The 19,267-nt window shown below is 46.7% G+C and overlaps 1 protein-coding gene across 1 annotated transcript in view; it reads left to right on the forward strand.

Annotated features, from left to right (window-relative positions):
* The window catches only part of SLC14A2 (solute carrier family 14 member 2), a 70,352-nt gene extending 52,045 nt beyond the window's left edge, over nt 1-18,307 (forward strand). The window contains exons 10-19 of the mRNA XM_086372357.1: nt 917-1,039; nt 3,014-3,096; nt 4,144-4,303; nt 4,969-5,158; nt 5,472-5,600; nt 6,461-6,653; nt 9,509-9,656; nt 10,287-10,421; nt 11,463-11,512; nt 17,978-18,307. Coding sequence (XP_086228483.1) covers nt 917-1,039; nt 3,014-3,096; nt 4,144-4,303; nt 4,969-5,158; nt 5,472-5,600; nt 6,461-6,653; nt 9,509-9,656; nt 10,287-10,421; nt 11,463-11,512; nt 17,978-18,178 — 1,412 coding nt within the window. The 3' untranslated portion in view covers nt 18,179-18,307. The remainder of the gene's footprint in view (nt 1-916; nt 1,040-3,013; nt 3,097-4,143; nt 4,304-4,968; nt 5,159-5,471; nt 5,601-6,460; nt 6,654-9,508; nt 9,657-10,286; nt 10,422-11,462; nt 11,513-17,977) is intronic.
* Nucleotides 18,308-19,267: the final 960 nt, after the last annotated feature.

Here is a 19,267-nt window from a genome sequence, read left to right on the forward strand (position 1 = left end):
CAGAAAGTGTCAAAACTGCATACCTTGGGGACCACCAAGTACCCAAATTAATCAGCATGGGGCGCGCTTCATAACAAGCCATCAGGTGATCTGATGCTGTCTATTCTCAGGCTCCACTTTGAGAAACGCTGCCTAGGTGGTAAGCTACTCTATTTTCACCGCGGGTTTCTAGTAGCTGATCACAGCCTCAGGACTCTTACCTCCCACAGGGCAAACCAGTGTGCCCAGAAAGCACCCGGGGAATCTGGTTGGACTGTGGATTCTGATTCCATCAGTCTGGGTGGAAGCACAGGTTCTGCATTTCTAACAAGATCCCAGAGAAGGCTGATGGCGCTGGTCTGGGGACCACACTTTGAGTAGCAAGGCTCTAGATGAGAAGTTCTCAGCTCCAACTGCACATTAGGGTCATCTCTTAAACACCAGTGACATTAAAATTCTGACTTTTAAAATTGGTCTGGGATGGGAGTCAGACATTTTTTAAGCACTCAGGTGGCTCTTACGTGCAGGGAGTATTGAGGACCCTTCCCCACACACACACACTCTTTCTGCAGCAGATGGAGACCAGGGCACTGGCCGAAGGACGGGAATGGGCAGTGGGCTAAGGTCCATCATTCACACTAGTCCGAAGCCCAGTGAAGGAGGCTTAGAGCAGTGCCTTGCTGGGAGAACAAGGCAGGCTGGCCCATCCGTATCTTGACACCGATAGGTATCTCTGATGTGGTTTCTGTGAGGAAAGGAAGTGGAAGTTTTAGCAGGAAGAATGGGAAAGAGGGCTTTTTCCGTAGACACTAATGCAGTCACTACTGCAGCTCGGACTGCACTGCTCCTCCAGCTCTGCATGAATTTCCCAGCGCTCTCTGCCTCTGGGGGTGGACCAGGGTGGAACACTGACCTGTCTCGTTTTGCCCCTGGCCAGGCAACACTGAGGCAGAGCCACCCTCCACGAGCCCCAAGGCGGATGAGGGCTCGGAGGCCGTGCTCCCCAAGCCCAGGAACGTGTTCCATATCGAGTGGTCATCCATCCACAGGAGGAGCAAAGGTGTGTGCCTCCCCACATGGCTCCCAGGGGGCCTTAGACCTTTTCACCTCTAAAATGGGGACCCTGGCAGCACCTCTATCACAGGCAGTGGGGAAATCTGTGAGGGTGAGGTTCATTCTCGTCATCCCCCAACCTCTGACTTCAGCCATGGGTCTCAGAGTCTCAGCCAGGGATGGGGAGACGGGAACTGAGACAGGCTTTGTCAGTCTTGGCCAGGAGGGTTGCAAACTTGATGGCACATTGGAACCACCCACATCCCATGCCCAGAAACGCTACTCTAGTTCATCTGGGAGGCAGCCTAGGTGGCAGAAGAAGCTTGAACAGCTCTCTGTAAGGCAGCTGCCTGGTGGCCTGGTGGTTAGGATTTGGTGCTTCCACTGCAGTGGCCTGGGTTCAGCCCGTGGTTGGAGAACTGGTCTGTAGGCCATCAGCAGGTGTAGCCAAAATACAAAAAAAATAATAATAATAATTAAAATTAAATAAAACATCACATTTAAAATGATCCCCCAAAAACTGCAAATCACAACCACGATGTAGTCATGATGGTCAGGCTTCTAGAGATAAAATGTTCTCTCCTACAGCTGTGAGGGGAGGGTCTCCCAAAGGCCAAGAGGAGGTCCAGAGTGCAGCCAGTCAGGAAAGCCAGAAACCTGGATGCTGGGTGCGGGGGCAGGTTGGGGCAAACAGGGAGGAGGCAAGGGAGGGTTGGAGGGTCTCCAATCAGATGCAAGGTGGGAGCAGTCTCATGAAGGCCTAATTGTGCCCCCCAGAGAGGACCCCTTTGGGCCAGAAGTTTGACAGAGCCCCCAGGGCATTCCCAAGGAACAGAGCATAGTTTGCTTCCCAAAGTTAATACTCTCCCTACAAACATCTTCTTAGGATGGTGTTGGAGGGCTGGGGTAAAGGAGGACCTGGCAGAGAGCCCTGCACTGAGACTGGGAGAAGTTAGTAGGAGCTGCTGGAGAGTTGGCATTTCAGACAGAAGCAGGCCTCAGAGGCTAGAGTATCCTCTTTGCTTCCTGCTCTTCCTTTCAAACTTCCTTAATTTGTTTCCCCCACTTAACTTCCCAACCACCACACTGGTATTTGCAGTTCCTGTTCCTTCAAACGAGGGGTCACAGGGCCATTGGTGCATCTCTTCCAGTATCTAAGTGCCCTGAAATCTCAAATGCGGACTGAATGGCCAATTGTCTAAAGATTTTCGGCATCTAGAGCTCAGACTGCCATTCTCACACTTGACCACAAGAGGACATCAGAGCATCAACAGCAAAACTTCCAAAGGCCTTTCATGATATTTAAACACTTCTGAAATTCCTGATCTTTACAAATAGATTCTCTCATAGTAATGAAAACACTTACAATGAATTTTCTAGAATAACAGGGACATGCCAAAATCTGTTTTGAGTTAACAACATGGGTATCCCTTGTGTTAATCCAACCAGCCACTGCTGCTTAAATATCTAAAATTCTGAGACATAATCCTAAAAAGACCAAAGCAGCTTAGGTCATCCAGGTGGGAAGAGTTGTAGTAAAATTTGAACACAGACCTTGGATGGTTCGGGCAGCTTAATGCTTTATGAGCAACAACACCTTATAAATACCAGTCTTTGTGTCATGTAGGGAAAGAACCCTGGGTTCAGGGCTCATGAGTAGCTCTATTTGCTCATCTACAAAACACAGGAGTTGAGTAAAATCAGAGCCTCTTTACTAAAAGTCAGCCTAGTCTCTGAATCCCCTAAATTCCTGTAAAATGTCCTGTTTACATCAAGATGTGCATTTTTTTCCCCAAAAAGCTTGCCCATGGGTGTTTGCAATAGCAGAAGAGGGGGCCTTCCTGTGTAAGGAGACAAGCCCAGGGCATCCTCAGTGGGCCAGGAAGTGCTGAGCATTCCAACTCAAGCCTGGCAGGAAACTTGCTGCAAAGATGCCAGGGTACAGGTCCTAACTGATGGTGCTCTCTCCTTTCGACTCCAGTGTTTGGTAAAGGTGAGCAGCAGGAGAGGCACCCCAAAGACCCTTCTCCCCGCCTATACCGGAAGCCCACGGTCGAGCTGCTGGTGAGTAAAGAGTGGCCTGAATCAGGGGTGGCGCCTGCATCCTAGAGCCTGCCAGAGCCTGCCACAGAGTAGAAAAACCAGGTTCGGAAAAGACATCCTCTGAATTAGGCAAACTTTTCTTGAATTCATATTTCTAGAAACATAATTACGTGGGATAAAGATGTCTATTTTTCAGTTTACTTTATAAAATCTGCTGCTTCTTTTATTTGATTATGTTGTGTTTATCCTTCTGGATCCAGCATTCAAGTATTTAGGAAATAAGTTGGTGCTAATTTTCAAAACAGAATCTCTACTCATTTAATTTTATGGATAGTTAAATTTTAAAGACTAGACATATTGGAGTTTGGGGAGGTGCTGTCTTCAGCAAAGAGTGTGGTATACTAGAAGTAATATTTTTTAAAAAAAGAATCTAAAAATTTGTGGGTAAATCTAAATTATATATTTGACCTTGACCTTTATAAGTGAGAACCTAACCTCTCCATCCACACCTGAGACCTCATCCACAGAATGAGGCTAAAGCTAGTGTCTTGTTACACTACAGTCATGGGGGATTGGTTCCAAGATCCCTGAAGGGTACCAAAATCTGTGGATGTTCAAGTCCTTTACATAAAATGGCGTAGTATTAATATTTGCATATAACCTATGCACATCCTCTGATACCTTTTAACTCATCTCTAGATTACTTATAATACTTAATATTAATACAATGAAAATGCTGTGTAAATAGCTGTAAATACAATGTAAATGATATGTATTAATAAAAAGTTGCCAGTGTGCAGCAAATTCAAGTTTTCCTTTTTGGAACTTTCTAAAAATTTTTTCAAATATTTGTAATCCACAGTTAATTGAATCTGTAAATCATATAGAGACAAGTAACATGTGAAACGAAACAAAAGATATTCTAGTCTACAGTATCAAAGATGCTTAAATAGCAATTTCACTAAATATCAAATGAAAACCTTAGCTTGCTGCCTGGCAAGCACGTCACTCCTCAGTGTGAGAAGCTCAGAATGTGGGGCTTCTTGCCCGTCTCTTGTCCCTGGACAGGCTCTGGAAACCATGGAGGACAGCTCCGAGATAAAGGTGGAAACGGGCATCTCCAAGACTTCCTGGATTTGGAGCTCCCTGGCCGCCATCAGGAAGAGGATCCGCAAAGCCCTGGGGTACATCACCGGAGAGATGAAGGAGTGTGGAGAGGGTCTTAAAGGTGAACACTCCACGAGAGCAGCCCCTGCTCCCATCCCTGAAAAGGCCCTCTCTGCTGTCCTCTAGGAAACACGCTGCTCGGATCTCTGTAGATGAGATGGAGTCCTGTTTCCATGGATAGGAGTTTCCCTGTTACAACAGGCATATGGACTCTCAGAATGTCAATGCCAATACCCGTAGATGTGCAAACTCTCACCTCTGAACATAATGGTCACGCTCTTGCCAATATTCCCTCAGAATGTCACTTTTTAGTACAGGGATTCTAGAGCCAGCTTTCTAGGAAAATTCCCACCTAGAAATGGCTTATGGGAGAGCTGTGTCTACTGTTCTAACAGGTTCCCATTAGCAGTCTCCCAGAGGTCAGGCCAGGGGCTTGGCGCCTGGATCCGTCCTCCTGAAAATTCAGGCCATTCTCTTGGCACAGGTTGTGCAGGGTACCCCCTGCTTGAACAACAACCTACAGACCAGAGCCAGCTCACAATGGGGTGAAGGGCTTTCTGGGCAGTCAGACGCCCTCTTGGGTTCTTTCCTTACCCGGCTCTGTGGCAGGTGACAGCAGGGGGCGGAACCCACCTTGGAGGCCAGCTTCCCTCACCCTCTCACCCGCTGGGGCCTCACCTGGCACAACTGAGCCTTGACTGACTCCCTGACCCATTGCATTTTCAGACAAATCCCCAGTGTTCCAGTTCCTCGACTGGGTGCTCCGGGGCACGTCCCAGGTGATGTTTGTGAACAACCCCCTCAGCGGCATCCTCATCATCCTCGGCCTCTTCATCCAGAACCCCTGGTGGGCCATCTCGGGCTGCCTGGGCACCGTAGTGTCCACCCTGACAGCCCTCATCCTGAGTCAGGACAAGTGAGTCTCAGGAAACCCAGGGTCCCAGCCTGAGACAAGAGTCAGCTCCCTGAGGGGACCCTTCCCCAGCTTCCCATCCTCACTGCTTGGCTCACAGCTCAGAAACGCCTCAAACAAGGTCACTCATAACTAAAACAAGCATCCCCTGGTTACAAAACTGCACGTTCTCCAGGGGACAGTGAAGGGCTGATGATCGGAAAGTGTGTGTGGTGAGGCTCCAGCTGAGAAAAGCCTGGCTCAGAAGGACAATCAGGGGGGCTGTGCCCTGCTTTAGGCCGCAGGGGACCCCCCTTCAGTAGCGCTCCCCTCCCAGGTCCGCCATCGCAGCTGGACTTCACGGCTATAACGGGGTCCTGGTGGGGCTGCTGATGGCCGTGTTCTCAGACAAAGGCGACTATTTCTGGTGGCTTCTACTCCCGGTCATCGTGATGTCCATGTCTTGGTAAGTTTGCTTCTGAGGCTGTGGGTGCAGATAAAGGGCTTCCCACCTTTCTACCTAACTCTGTGAGCGTCTCAACAGGTGTTCAAAGTAGCATTTCCTTAGAAATATCGTCATACCAGAAATACCATCTGAAAGTAATTACTGACATTGTACAGTGATAGCACCACAGTGCTAGGTGTTCCACACACAGTATTTCATTACCTACATTCCTTTACTCTTCTTTTTTGAGATCTAAAAGAGCCCCTGGCCCTACCCCACCAGACAGGGAAGGGAACTGAGGTCCACAGAGGGTTTAGAGCCAGGGGGTCCTGTCACTCTCCGGAAAACTTCCCATCCCTCCTCCCCAGCGCTGCCCTGTTCTCGGACCCCATGCCCCAACCAGGACAACCTCCCAGGGTGGGCTGCAGGCCCAGGCACTGCCCAGAGCCCTCAGAGGGCCAGAGTCCAGCTCCTCCCTCCCCTGCAGAAACCAAAGGGCACTCCTGCCAGGATCGCCCTCAGCTCCTCTGCAAACATTTGTTGAATGAATGAATGGGTTTCCCCTTCGCTGGTCTGTCCTCTCTGCTCACACTTGCAGAGGGAGCCTTAAGGCCCTTCAAGGAAGTTCTGTGACTCCCTTGCCTTAGGACTTTCCCCAAAAGACCTGCTTCTGAAGCTGAGTCTGGGCACCCACCCTGTTGTGGTGTGGGGCAGAGGAAGGAGGCCCAGGAAGAGGGCTGCCCAGAGCCAGTCAGGCTGGGAGAGGGAGCCAACCAGCTGTTTTTCCCCCAAGAAGGCTCAGGGAGCCCCCTTGTCCCACTCAGTCTAGCGCCAGGGCCAGAGGGCATCATGAACAGCATCTCCTGTGCTTCTGCCATCAGCCCCATCCTCTCCAGTGCCCTGGGCACCATCTTCAGCAAGTGGGACCTCCCGGTCTTCACCCTGCCCTTCAACATCGCCGTGACCCTGTACCTGGCGGCCACGGGCCACTACAACCTCTTCTTCCCCACGACACTGCTGCAGCCGGTCTCCTCTGTGCCCAACATCACCTGGTCAGAGATCCAAGTGCCCTTGGTAGGTGGAAGGTGGAAGGGCAGCATGCCTGCCAACACTCAGTGTTAAAGTGGCATTTAGTTATTTTGCATGTCAGAAACATCCAGTTATATTAATACCTATTACCAATTATTCAGTGCAAGGCACTCTACCTACAACATCACATTAGCCACCAGCTTTTTCTTTTCTCTTTTTAAGAGCTAAAAGGGCCATTTCTGGCCCCACCCTGTCCTGTCGTAGCCAGAGAGAAAGACCAAGGCTAGGTTAAGAGACTGCCTGAGGTCATGCAGCTCATGAGTGAGGGGTAAAGTCAAAAGAAGCCTCCTGATTTCTAGATTTGGGTTCTTTTATCTTTTTTTGTTGTTTTGTTTTTGAGCCTCTTGATCCCTTACTCCAGTTCAATCCAAGCTACGTCATGTTTTCCTTCTCATTCAATGTCTTTGAATCATTGACGACATGCACTCCACACTGCCTTCTGTTGGCTGGAGAAGTCTCTGCTCCAGGCTGGGGAGCGGGTTCCCCTCGCTCTCTGGGGTATCGCCCACTTTAAAGCACGGGTGTTCCTCCACTAAGAAACATCTAACAGAGTTTTTTAAGCTTTTGGTACGCATTCTGTATATAATGCTGGCCTCTGGAAGTCTGCCAAGATAGATTAAAAAAAAAAAAAAAAACTACACTAAAAGCTTTAAGTCAGCCTGGAGAAACGTGCCCATCAGCCTTCTTTCTTAAACTGGGCATGTTTTCTCTGAGGTCCTCTACTCTGATACACTAAATGACTCTGCGGACTAGCACTCGCTCTGAAATTTGTTATTAGCAGTCTATCATCTAACCACAAAGCCACCTGGGCTTGTTGAAGGGACTTTGTGTCAGAAATAATGGTGCCAAGTTTCTCTGACAGTTCATGGAGACAGCAGGATGGCATGGGAGAGAGCCCTGCATTTGCCCAAGATGTATTATCTAGGAAGACACAAGTTGACTTTAGCCCCATGCTTGTTGATGTTCGTGTGTGTGTGTGTGTGTGTGTGTGTGTGTGTGTACCTTCGTGAGCCAAAGGTGAGAAACGGGCCATGTTGGCAGTTCAGACCCTCACGCTTCCCTTTCACAATATTCACCCAATCAGTATCTTTTCAAGTCAAAACGGCTCTAACGGGCATGGCTAAGCGGGGATGATGGTAGAAAGGGCAAGTTTGAGATACTTTGCCTTCTTCAAACCACAGTTTCCATAGAAAAGATAACTAGGAATTTTGTAAGAAAAAAAAATTAAATGGAAAATACTGTACAAATACTTTGGAACCCCCAAAGTTCCAAGAAAGACAAATTCAATGCTTGGTGATTATTCTTTGAGAAATACTCTTCTGGCTAATTTTGAATGTATTATGATGATGATGAGAATGTCTTGTCATTTTGACCATCATAATTAGAGCCTTGAGTTTGGGGAAACAGCGGTAGATGTTAGAGAGAGGGTCTAGGCCTCCCAAGGATTTTGAGGCTCTGCAAGCTCCCCTGCTCTTTGGTGATGGGAGAGCCTGCTGGAGGCTACAGCTGGCTGGGGACCAGATAGCCCAGCCACTGCCTCTGTCCAGAACTCTGCCTGTCCCACTGTCCCCCACATAGCAATGTCTGAGTCCTGTCCTGTTCTATGTCCTAGGTTAAGGGGGGACTGAACCCAGAGGGTTGCCCTCTAGACCACAGCAATCCTGTCTGGATGTGGAGTGAGGGCCCTACAGCCACAAGACCTCCCTCCTCTGCACCCCAGGAGGAGGCTTCAGAGGGCGTGGGAAGACCTGCTTCCCCATGAACTATAAACAAAGGCAGGATGAACCCAGTGCCCCCCAGCAGGCCCAGAGCCTCTCCTACGTTTTCCTAGCTCAAGTTCCAACCTTCAAAACACAGAACCCAATCTCAGCCACTGGGGAAGACTATGTGCCCAGAATCTTTTCCCAAACTTCAGGGCACGTGTGCAAGTGCCCACAAGGCACTGGACTCTGGACTTCCTTTCTCATTCATAGACACTCACTATCTGAGACACACAGAGGCTTGACACATCAGGGCACTCCCCCATCAGCCACCACGTGATGGCTTTACCACTAAAACCTGTGCAAGCCAGGGCACCACCTGCCCAGGGGCTCCTCTGTGGATACAATCTAGCTGCTCATCCAGACGACCGCACCAATATGACCATGGCCCAGACATGCTGCTCTTGAAAACACAAAGAACCATCTTCCCATCTAATATTTGGCCTTCTAGGCATGTTTTTAGCTTAAAAAAAAAAAAAAAAAAAAAAACAAGATGTTACAAGAGTTTTTCAATCCCAACTCTGATTAGCCATCTAGTAATTTTCTAATGACCAACACCCTGATTTTTTTCTAAACCCAAATCCAGTTGCTCATCACTCAAAAGACAATTCTCAAGAGACAAGCATTGGTAGGAAAGGAAAATTTGCTTTATTTTGCAGGCCCTTTAAAGGAGAGTTGAAGGGCTTCCCAGGTAGGGCAGCAGTAAAGAATCTACCTGCCAGTGAAGGAGACCCAAGAGACACAGATTTGATCCTTAGGTTTGGGAAGATCCCCAGGTGTAAGAAATGGCAGCTCACTCCAGTATTCTTGCCTGGAAAATTCCATGGACAGAGGAGCCTGGGAGTTTAGTGCCTTACACTCATGTTTCTAAATAAAGGAAACAACATTTTAACCCTTTACTGTTCTTAGAACTCAAGATTAAAATAATAAATCTTGTATTCCTTGTAGAGTGACATTATTTGAAAATATCTTGGAAAATTGTTGCAAAGTGTTAGTATGGAGGGTTTGGCACCAAATATTTTCCTGTTCAAATTGTCTCTTTTGCCTCCGTAACTGCATGTGATCCTGTTGGACCTGAAGCTTTTGAGAGCCATCCCTGTTGGAATCAGCCAAGTGTACGGCTGCGATAACCCCTGGACTGGAGGCATTTTCCTCATAGCTTTGTTCATATCATCGCCTCTTATTTGCTTGCATGCTGCAATTGGATCCACCATTGGGATGTTAGCAGGTTAGTGTCATTATTAATTAACTTAATTAATGGGCCTTATGAATGGGTCCCTTATTAATGGGCTGCAAGAATGTTGTGCCTGGGGCCAGCTCCAAAGAAAATGCTGACGTGTGTCTTCTTGCTCCACCTGCTTATTCCTGTAAACTCTTCCTCCTTCCACATCACCTGGTCTTAGCATTTTGGGTGCTGTGCCCTCCTACTCCGCTGAGCAAACCCCATCCCTGAGAAAAGCTCTGGTCACTTACACCTCTGGATAAACTAAAAGCTTGGGAGGAGCTTGTTCCAGGCATGTTTATATTGTAAGCCTTATCTCTAATCATGATAAGAAGCTTGTTCTCCACGAGAGAACATTCAGGTTGATACCTTAACCCTCCTTCTTCTGGCACTGCTCAATCAAACTTCAGATCATTACTCAAAAGAGTCTCATACCCATACCAGCTGAAGCACTGATATGCATGTGACTCTAAAGCCATTTGTCTGCTTTAGATGTTTTCCCACTGAATAGCCAGGAGTCCTTTTCATAAATACTTCGGGGGTACTGATAACTGTCTGAGTTGAGAACGGTGGGGGACTTCAGGGCTAGTGGGCCCGCTCGACCCCACGCAGCACTCAGCCTGTCTTCTCCCCCAGCTCTCACTCTCGCGACGCCCTTTGACTCCATCTACTTCGGACTATGTGGCTTCAACAGCTCGCTGGCCTGCATCGCCATAGGAGGCATGTTCTACGTCATCACCTGGCAGACGCACCTCCTTGCCATCGCCTGCGGTGGGTACCGCCAGCAGAGTTCCCTATCCACCTCAAATGACACCAGCGTCTATGCCCACAGGGAAACCACCCTGCAAAACTTTTGCTGAGCCTCCAAAGATAAATGGGAGGATTTGTTTTCTTTATAAAGGGATTTTTATTTTAAACAGTTTGAATAGTCCTTTAGTGATTAGTACTTTAAAAACTATTTTCACTGAATGCAAAGTGTTCAGCCACACAAAGACAGAGTTTTTGATGGAGGTTGTTCATTTGTTGTCTGTGATTCCTGCTTTCCAGGCAGGTGATTGAAGCAACTCTTGTGTAAATTAATCTTTATATGGAGAATTGGGTGATTTACATCAGATACAGCAGTTAACCTTAAACACCCGAACATTGACCACAGCACCTTCAAATAGTCCTTGTAGGTGTGTGGTTGGGGTATTCAGTGACTCTCTAATAAAGGTTTGCTGTTGTTAATATCCTAGGAACCATTGGGATGTTTTTAGTGGAGAAATTGAGGGTTCAGAAGCAAATCCCAATTACTGTGGCCCATTTTCATAGACCCTGACCTCCCACCAGCTCTTGGGTCTCCCCAGTGGCTAGCCTGGCGATGCCCTCAACATGCAAAGCCCAGCAAGCATATTTGGTCTTCCTCAAGCTTACAGAATGCTGTTCCTCCCTGGAAACCCATATTATGTTAATAACTTGTGATGAAATATCCCAGCAGGGAGTTCTGGGATTCACACGCCTTGGCTGTATAGTAAAACGCTCATTTATGGTTTATGCTGCTAAATGCTCCTTTGCTAGAATGCAAGGTGGTAGGACCCAGGAGAACTGTAACAGCTAAATTCTGGTCCTTTTTAACAAAGTTCATCTGCTGTCTTAGTTATGCCGACATTTGCGTGGAATTTAACACTTTTCAAAGCTGCCAAGCAATGGAAATGTAACTCAATTTTTTTTTTTAACCCAAGAGATAGCATTTGTGGCATAAAATGTATGGGGAGAGAATGTATAAACTTGAGGCACTGCTGGTTTCCTGACGATTTCTTTGTTCTCTTGCAGCACTGTTTACAGCCTATCTGGGTACCGCCCTGGCTAACATGTTGTCTGTGGTGAGTCAACAGGGCTAAGGACATGCCTCACACCCTCCCCCATGTTCTCTCGGCTCCCCAAGCCCCTCTTCCAAGAACCCCTCCCCAATCCATCTCTCGTCTCAAATCATTTGCATTGTGTAGATCCTCCACTGTGGGTTGCTAGGATGATTATGCAGATCTATCAGATACAGGGAAAAAATTAAGCCACCCAGATACTGCAATCCCTGCAAGACTACATCTGAAATGTTGAAAAGGTAGATTCTTTATTCACTGAGCCATCAGGGAAGCTCTTCATTTCTTCAAATACGTGATCTTAAGGAGCAGTGACGCCACAAGGGACTGACCCAGACTTGCCCGTGAGTGTCCGGGAGTCTCTGGCGGAGGTGTGGGTCGGTGGTGGCCCACTGCAGGGTCGGGGCACTGAGTGCAGCAGTGCGTGCGTGGGACCTTTTGAAGGAGGCCGCCATTATCTTCATTACCTCCACCATAGTTTGGTCTCAGGTCAAACAACTGGAAGGGAACACAGCCCCGCCCATCAACAGAAAAGTGGATTAAAGATTTACTGAACATGGCCCCTCCCATTAGAACAAGACCCAGTTTCCCCACAGTCAGTCTGTCCCATAAGAGGCTTCTATAAACCTCTTATGGGCTTCCTTGGTGGCTCAGAGGGTAAAGCGTCTGCCTACAATGCAGGAGACTTGGGTTCAATCCCTGAGTCAGGAAGATCCCCTGGAGAAGGAAATGGCAACCCCACTCCAGTCATCTTGCTTGGAAAATCCCATGGTCTGAGAAGCCTGGTAGGCTACAGTCCATGGGGTCACAAAGAGTCGGACATGACTGAGTGACTTCACTACACTTCATAAGCCTCTTATCATTCTCCATCAGTGGGCAGACAATAGTAAACAAAATCACAGAAAACTAACCAATCTGATCAGTGGACCACAGCCTTGTCTAACTCAATGAAACTATGAGCCATGTAAGGCCACCCAAGAAAGACGGGTCATGGTGGAAAGTTCTGACAAAATGTGGTCCACTGGAAAAGGGAAATGCAAACCACTTCAGTATTCTTGCCTTGAGAACCCCATTAACGGTATAAAAAGGCAGAAAGATAGGATACTGAAAGATGAACTCCCCAGGTTTGTAGGTGCCCAATATGCTACTGGAGATCAGTGGAGAAATAAGTCCAGAAAGAATGAAGAGATGGAGCCAAAGCAAAAACAACACCCAGTTGTGGATGTGACTGGTGATGGAAGTAAAGTCCGATGCTGTAAAGAGCAATATTGCATAAGAACTTGGAATGTTAGGTCCATGAATCAAGGCAAATTGGAAGTGGTCAAACAGGAGATGGCAAGAGTGAACATAGACGTTTTAGGAATCAGTGAACTAAAATGGACTGGAATGGGTGAATTTAACTCAGATAACCATTATATCTACTACTGTGGGCAAAAATCCCTTAGAAAAAAACGGAGTAGCCATCATAGTCAACAAAAGAGTCCGAAATGCAGTTCTTAGGTGAAATCCCAAAAACAACAGAATGATCTCTGTTCATTTCCATTCAACTGAATGGTTTGAAGGCAAACCATTCAATTTCACAGTAATCCAAGCCTATACCATAACCAGTAATGCTGAAGAAGTTGCAGTTGGATGGTTCTATAAAGACCTACAAGACCTTCTAGAACTAACACACAAAAAAATGTCCTTTTCATTATAGTGGACTGGAATGTAAAAGTAGGAAGTCAAGAGATACCTGGAGTAACAGGCAAATTTGGCCTTGAAGTACAAAATGAAGCAGATCAAAGGCTAACAGTTTTGCCAAGAGAACGCACTGGTCATAGCAAACACCCTCTTCCAACAACACAAGAGAAGACTCTACACTTGGACATCACCAGATGGTCAATACTGAAATCAGATTGATTATATTCTTTGCAGCCAAAGATGGAGAAACTCTATACAGTCAGCAAAAACAAGACCAGGAGTTGACTGTGGCCCAGATCATGAACTCTTTATTGCCAAACTCAGATGAAATTGAAGAAAATAGGGAAAACCACTAGACCATTCAGGTATGACCTAAATCAAATCCCTTCCAATTATACAGTGGAAGTGACAAATATATTCAAGGGATTAGATCTGATAGAGTGCCTGAAGAACTATGGATGGAAGTTCATGAAATTGTACAGGAGGCAGTGATCAAGACCATCACCAAGAAAAAGAAATGCAAAAAGCCAAAATGGTTGTCTGATGAGGCCTTACAAATAGCTGAGAAAAGAAAGATGCAAAAGGCAAAGGAGAAAAAGAAAGATATACCCATTTGAATGTAGAGCTCCAAAGAAAAACAAGAGATAAGAAAACCTTCCTCAGTGATCAATACAATTAAATAGAGGAAAACAATAGAATGGAAAAGACTAGAGATCTCTTCAGGAAAATTAGAGATACCAAGGGAACATTTCATGCAAAGATGGGCACAATAAAGGACAGAAATGGTATGGACCTAACAGAAGCAGAAGATACTAAGAAACGGTGGCAAGAATACACAGAAGAACTGTACAAAAAAGATCTTCAGGACCCAGATAACCATGATGGTGTGACCACTCACCTAGAGCCAGACATCCTGGAATGAGAAATCAAGTGGGTATTAGGAAGCATCACTATGAACAAAGCTAGTGGAGGTGATGAAATTCCAGTTGAGCTATTTCAAATCCTAAAAGATAATGCTATGAAAGTGCTGCACTCAGTATTCCAGCAAATTTGGAAAACTCAGCAGTGGCCACTGGACTGGAAAAGGTCAGTTTTCATTCCAATCCCAAAGAAAGGTAATGGCAAAGAATGTTCAAACTACTGCACAATTGCACTCATCTCACACAGTAGCAAAGTAATGCTCAAAATTCTCCAAGCCAGGCTTCAACAATACATGAACCATGAACTTCCAGATGTTCAAGCTGAATTTAGCAAAGCCAGAGGAACCAGAGATCAACTTGCCAACATCCATTGGATCATCGATAAAGCAAGAGAGTTCCAGAAAAACATCTATTTCTGCTTTATTGACTATGCCAAAGCCTTTGACTGTGTGGATCACAACAAATTGTGCAAAATTCTTAAAGAAATGGGAATACCAGGCCACCTGACCTGCCTCTTGAGAAATCTGTATGCAGGTCAAGAAGTAACAGTTAGAACTGGACATGGAACAACAGACTGGTTCCAAATCAGGAAAGGAGTACGTCAAAGCTGTATATTGTCACCCTGCTTATTTAACTTACATCCAGAGTACATCATGAGAAATGCTTGGCTGGATGAAGCACAAGCTGGAATCAAGATTGCCAGGAGAATATCAGTAACCTCAGATATGCAGATGACACCACCCTTATGGCAGAAAGTGAAGAACTAAAGAGCGTCTTGATAAAGGGAATGAGGAGAGTGAAAAAGTTGACTTAAAAATCAACATTCAAGAAACGAAGATCATGGCATCTGGTACCATCACTTCACGGCAAATAGATAGGGAAACAGTGGAAACAGTGACAGACTTTATTGTTTGGGGCTCCAAAATCACTACAGATGATGACTGCAGCCAAGAAATTAAAGATCCTTGCTCTTGGAAGGAAAGACCAACGTAGACAGCTTATTTAAAAAGTAGACATTACTTTGCTGACAAAGGTCCATCTAGTCAAAGCTATGGTTTTTCCAGTAGTCATGTATGGGTGTAAGAGTTGGACTATAAAGAAAGCTGAGCGCCGAAGAATTGATGCTTTTGAACTGTGATGTTGGAGAAGACTCTTGAGAGTCCCTTGCACTGCAAGGAGATCCAACCAGTCCATCCTAAAGGAAATCAGTCCTGAATATTCATTGGAAGGACTGATGCTGAAGCTGAAACTCCAATACTTTGGTCACCTGATGCGAAGAACTGACTCATTGGAAAAGACCCTGATGCTGGGAAAGATTGAAGGTGGGAGGAGAAGGGGATGACAGATGATGAGATGGCTGGATGGCATCATCGACTCTGTGGACATGAGTTTGAGTAAGCTCCAGGAGTTGGAATGATAGGGAAGTCTGGTGTGCTGCAGTCCATGGGGTCACAAAGAGTCAGACACGACTGAGCGACTGAACTCAACTAAACTGTCTCAAATCACACTCTCCTCAGCATCTACTAGACAGAAGGAGCCAGGCCTCAAAAGTGGAAATGTCTACATTAGTCCATCAGATCCTGTGGTCAGGGGGCAGGCGGGCCTCCTTAGAGAAGGACAGTGTGAAGAGCATGATCTTATAAATCAGACTCATATTTTATAAGTTTCTTGTAAGTCAAGCTCCTCCACAACTAATTTTAAAATGTGATTATTTAATTTTTCCCCTATGTTTCTGGATCAACACCCAGTTAACCTGTGGGCCAGTGTACATCTTTGTTCATCCCACAGCAACTACTGGGTCTGGTGTCATGAGGCAAGGTTTCTGGGATGACAGGGAGCCAAGTACAAGAGAAGCCAGAGCTGGTGGCTGAGCACTTGCACGGCAGTCTGAGAACCTTTGTCTCAGCACCAATGTAGGTGGCCTGTGAAGTCCAGGGGAGCCATATGGCCAGCCCCAGCCCCAAATACACATTGGGGCCCAGGCCCTATTGCAGAGCACATGGGGCTCAGCCTACAGTTGATGCCTCCCCCTCCATAAGCATTGAAGGCTCATCACAGGCCACCAGGAAAAGTCCTGATGGTCCTACAGGTGAGGGTGGAGATGGGAATTTCACTAACACCTGTTTAAGTCTCTCCTCCACCCTCAGTGACATTGGGTGGTTTGGACATAGCATAGGAAGGAAATTGTTAAGCAATAGAAATGAACTTCCCTGATACCATCCTGTGTGCCCTGCTGGATTAAGTCCCTTCTCTGGGCCCCATCACATTTTGTGTGCGTATCTGCTATGACACTTGACATATGACATATAACATTTGACATATGACAAAGTGCATATGACAAATGACACTGTGACGAGTCTAGTACACACCAGTCCTCTTCCACCTTCAGCCCTTGTCCCCCTTCAGAACAGGGGCCTGATTGTATTCCTGTCTTTATCTCTAGTGCTTGTTACAGTTCTCAGCTCATAGTAGGTGCTCAAGAAATGTGGAATGAATGAAACTCTCAGGTAGTGAGCCCCCGCCATGGGGTACATTAGAGCTGGGGCTAACTAGCCAATCACCAGAAACAGGATGAAGCCTGGTGTCTGAGGCGGCTGTCTGCTCCAGGCTTTTTCATCTCTTCTTGCCCCCATCCTTTCACCTAATTGTCCATCCAATAGCTATGTGTCCTTCCTCAGACCAGATACTGGAAATGATGCAAACAGGAGGCTTTGGCTCCTGATTGCTTGTGGTCAATTGCCCCTTCCTCTATGTGCAGAGAAGTTACAGGTTACACCACTCAATCCAGACATTTTTCAAAACAAAATCATGTTTACTTTCTGTGTGCATACTATGTTTAAGATACTGTGGCTGTCCACTCTCAGGGATACAAAAAAATGCAGGCTATTAATTCACTCTGAAGGAATTCCCAGTCTCCTTGAGGAACAGGGTATAAAAGTGTTGAATGACATTTATGAGACTGTTCACACCTCCACAGAAGAGAGCACTGAGGAGCTGCACAGTTTTGCTTTCTAATCAGCCTCGGCATGTGCAGCCCCATAACTTCACAGGGCTGCCCTCTGCTGGATGACAGTGACCACAAATGAAGACCATTTATTGAGCGCTTAGTATGCACGAGGCACCAACTCTTTAAGTAGATAGCTTTATGCCTATTTTCTTATTGAGGAAATAGTTTTCAGAAAGAGGAAATGGCTCCCACAAAGGTGACTGGAGCTGAGATTTGGATCTGGGTCTGTGGAACTCCCAGCCCACATCATTCCCTCTGTAGGACTTGAAACACCCCACACAGCCTTAGCAGGGCTTTGGAAAGACTCACAGAGTGGAAATCATCAGTCGTGGGTGTTCCTTAAGGCTACAGTTCTAGTGTGAGGCTGTCATTGCTCTTTGAGTCCCACCCAGCAGATCCATCTTTGAGCATGTACACACACCTGGCCTCATTCCTCCAATGGCATTCCCTGAGGTGTTTACTGCTTGTGATAAAAGGATGTGTGGAGGAGAAGGGGCAATGGTTTGACTTGCTTCATAGTTGGATTTTCAGGCTGTTTGCTAAAAAGCTATTGAGGTTATCCCAAATGAAGAATGGCCAGACACCCAAGAAAAAAAGGTGTCTTCTACATAGAGGCATGTTATAAGAGGGTTCTGGTAGGGTTCTGCATTTTGAAGAATATATGCTTGTCAATGCAGACTGACACACCCCACCCCCCAGCACAATTTGATTTATATTGATCGTGAATTAAGTACTATTGCAGTCAGTGCCCACAAAGCCTCCCCTTCCCTACCCAGGACCGTAGCTGGTTGAGAAAGGCTGATGAAACGAGCACGGGCATCTGATGTAACCAAGACTCCTCTTGTGTTCCCCTCCTCCCAGTGTGGATTACCACCCTGCACCTGGCCCTTCTGCTTCTCTGCCCTCACCTTCCTGCTCCTGACGACCAACAACCCCGCCATCTACAAGCTCCCACTCAGCAGAGTCACCTACCCAGAGGCCAACCGCATCTACCACCTGTCCCAGGAGAAAAACAGAAGAGCATCGACCATCACAAAGTACCAGGCCTACGATGTCTCCTAAGTTGCCCTTTCCAATACATGTCCCGGTAAATTCAGCCTTTGGCAGGGTGTCCAGGTTCCCAAGCTGAAAGCCACTTAAGCTCTCCTGTCTGTTCTGTGATTCTTCCCCTAAGCAAGCCTACACCCTAGTTATTCCCAAGAACAGGGAAATATGCACGCAGTCACTATTCAGGAAGCTCTTGGTTCCAAGATGCACAGTATTTGTCAATAATATGGTTACTTTCAACTTTGTACCTATAGCTCACTCCATAAGAGCTCCCTTTGAGGAGAAGCTTCCCTCTTCTGCAAAATAAACCACATCCTTAAGGACAACTCACCAGGAAGGGGACAGAGATGGGTGACATTGTCATCATTTAGTGCAGTGATGTACAGTCACAGGAAATTAGCCAACAAGGCCACGGGCAGATCTGCCTCCAGCTCTGCCACGAGTGAACTCCAACCACTCAGGTGGATCCATCCCCCTTCTCAGCTCCAATTTCTTACTGGTTTCATAACGGAGAGGGGCCTTGCAGTCCCTTCCACCTCAGAAGTATTGATTCTTCTCTTTCCTTTAAACTGACAAATCAACATACCAATAAATAATGACTTTCAGTTCAGTTCAGTCGCTCAGTCATGTCCGACTCTTTACGACCCCATGAATCGCAGCACGCCAGGCCTCCCTGTCCATCACCAGGCCTCCCTGTCCATCACCAACTCCCGGAGTTCACTCAGACTCATGTCCATCGAGTCAGTGATGCCCTCCAGCCATCTCATCCTCTGTCGTCCCCTTCTCCTCCTGCCCCCAATCCCTCCCAGCATCAGAGTCTTTTCCAATGAGTCAACTCTTCGCATGAAGTGGCCAAAGTACTGGAGTTTCAGCTTTAGCATCATTCCTTCCAAAGAAATCCCAGGGCTGATCTCCTTCAGAATGGACTGGTTGGATCTCCTTGCAGTCCAGGGACTCTCAAGAGTCTTCTCCAACACCACAGTTCAAAAGCATCAATTCTTTGGTGCTCAGCTTTCTTCCTAATGACTTTAAGTTAAGTAAAAGATGAAAGGGCTATCAGGAGAAGAGGCAGGACAATTTTAATGTTGTGTGGAGATTTATTCT

The sequence above is a fragment of the Bos grunniens genome, chromosome 24 (genome assembly GCF_055505025.1).
Source record: "Bos grunniens cultivar Pamir isolate PY7600 chromosome 24, Bosgru_T2T1.0, whole genome shotgun sequence".
Lineage (NCBI taxonomy): Eukaryota > Metazoa > Chordata > Mammalia > Artiodactyla > Bovidae > Bos > Bos grunniens.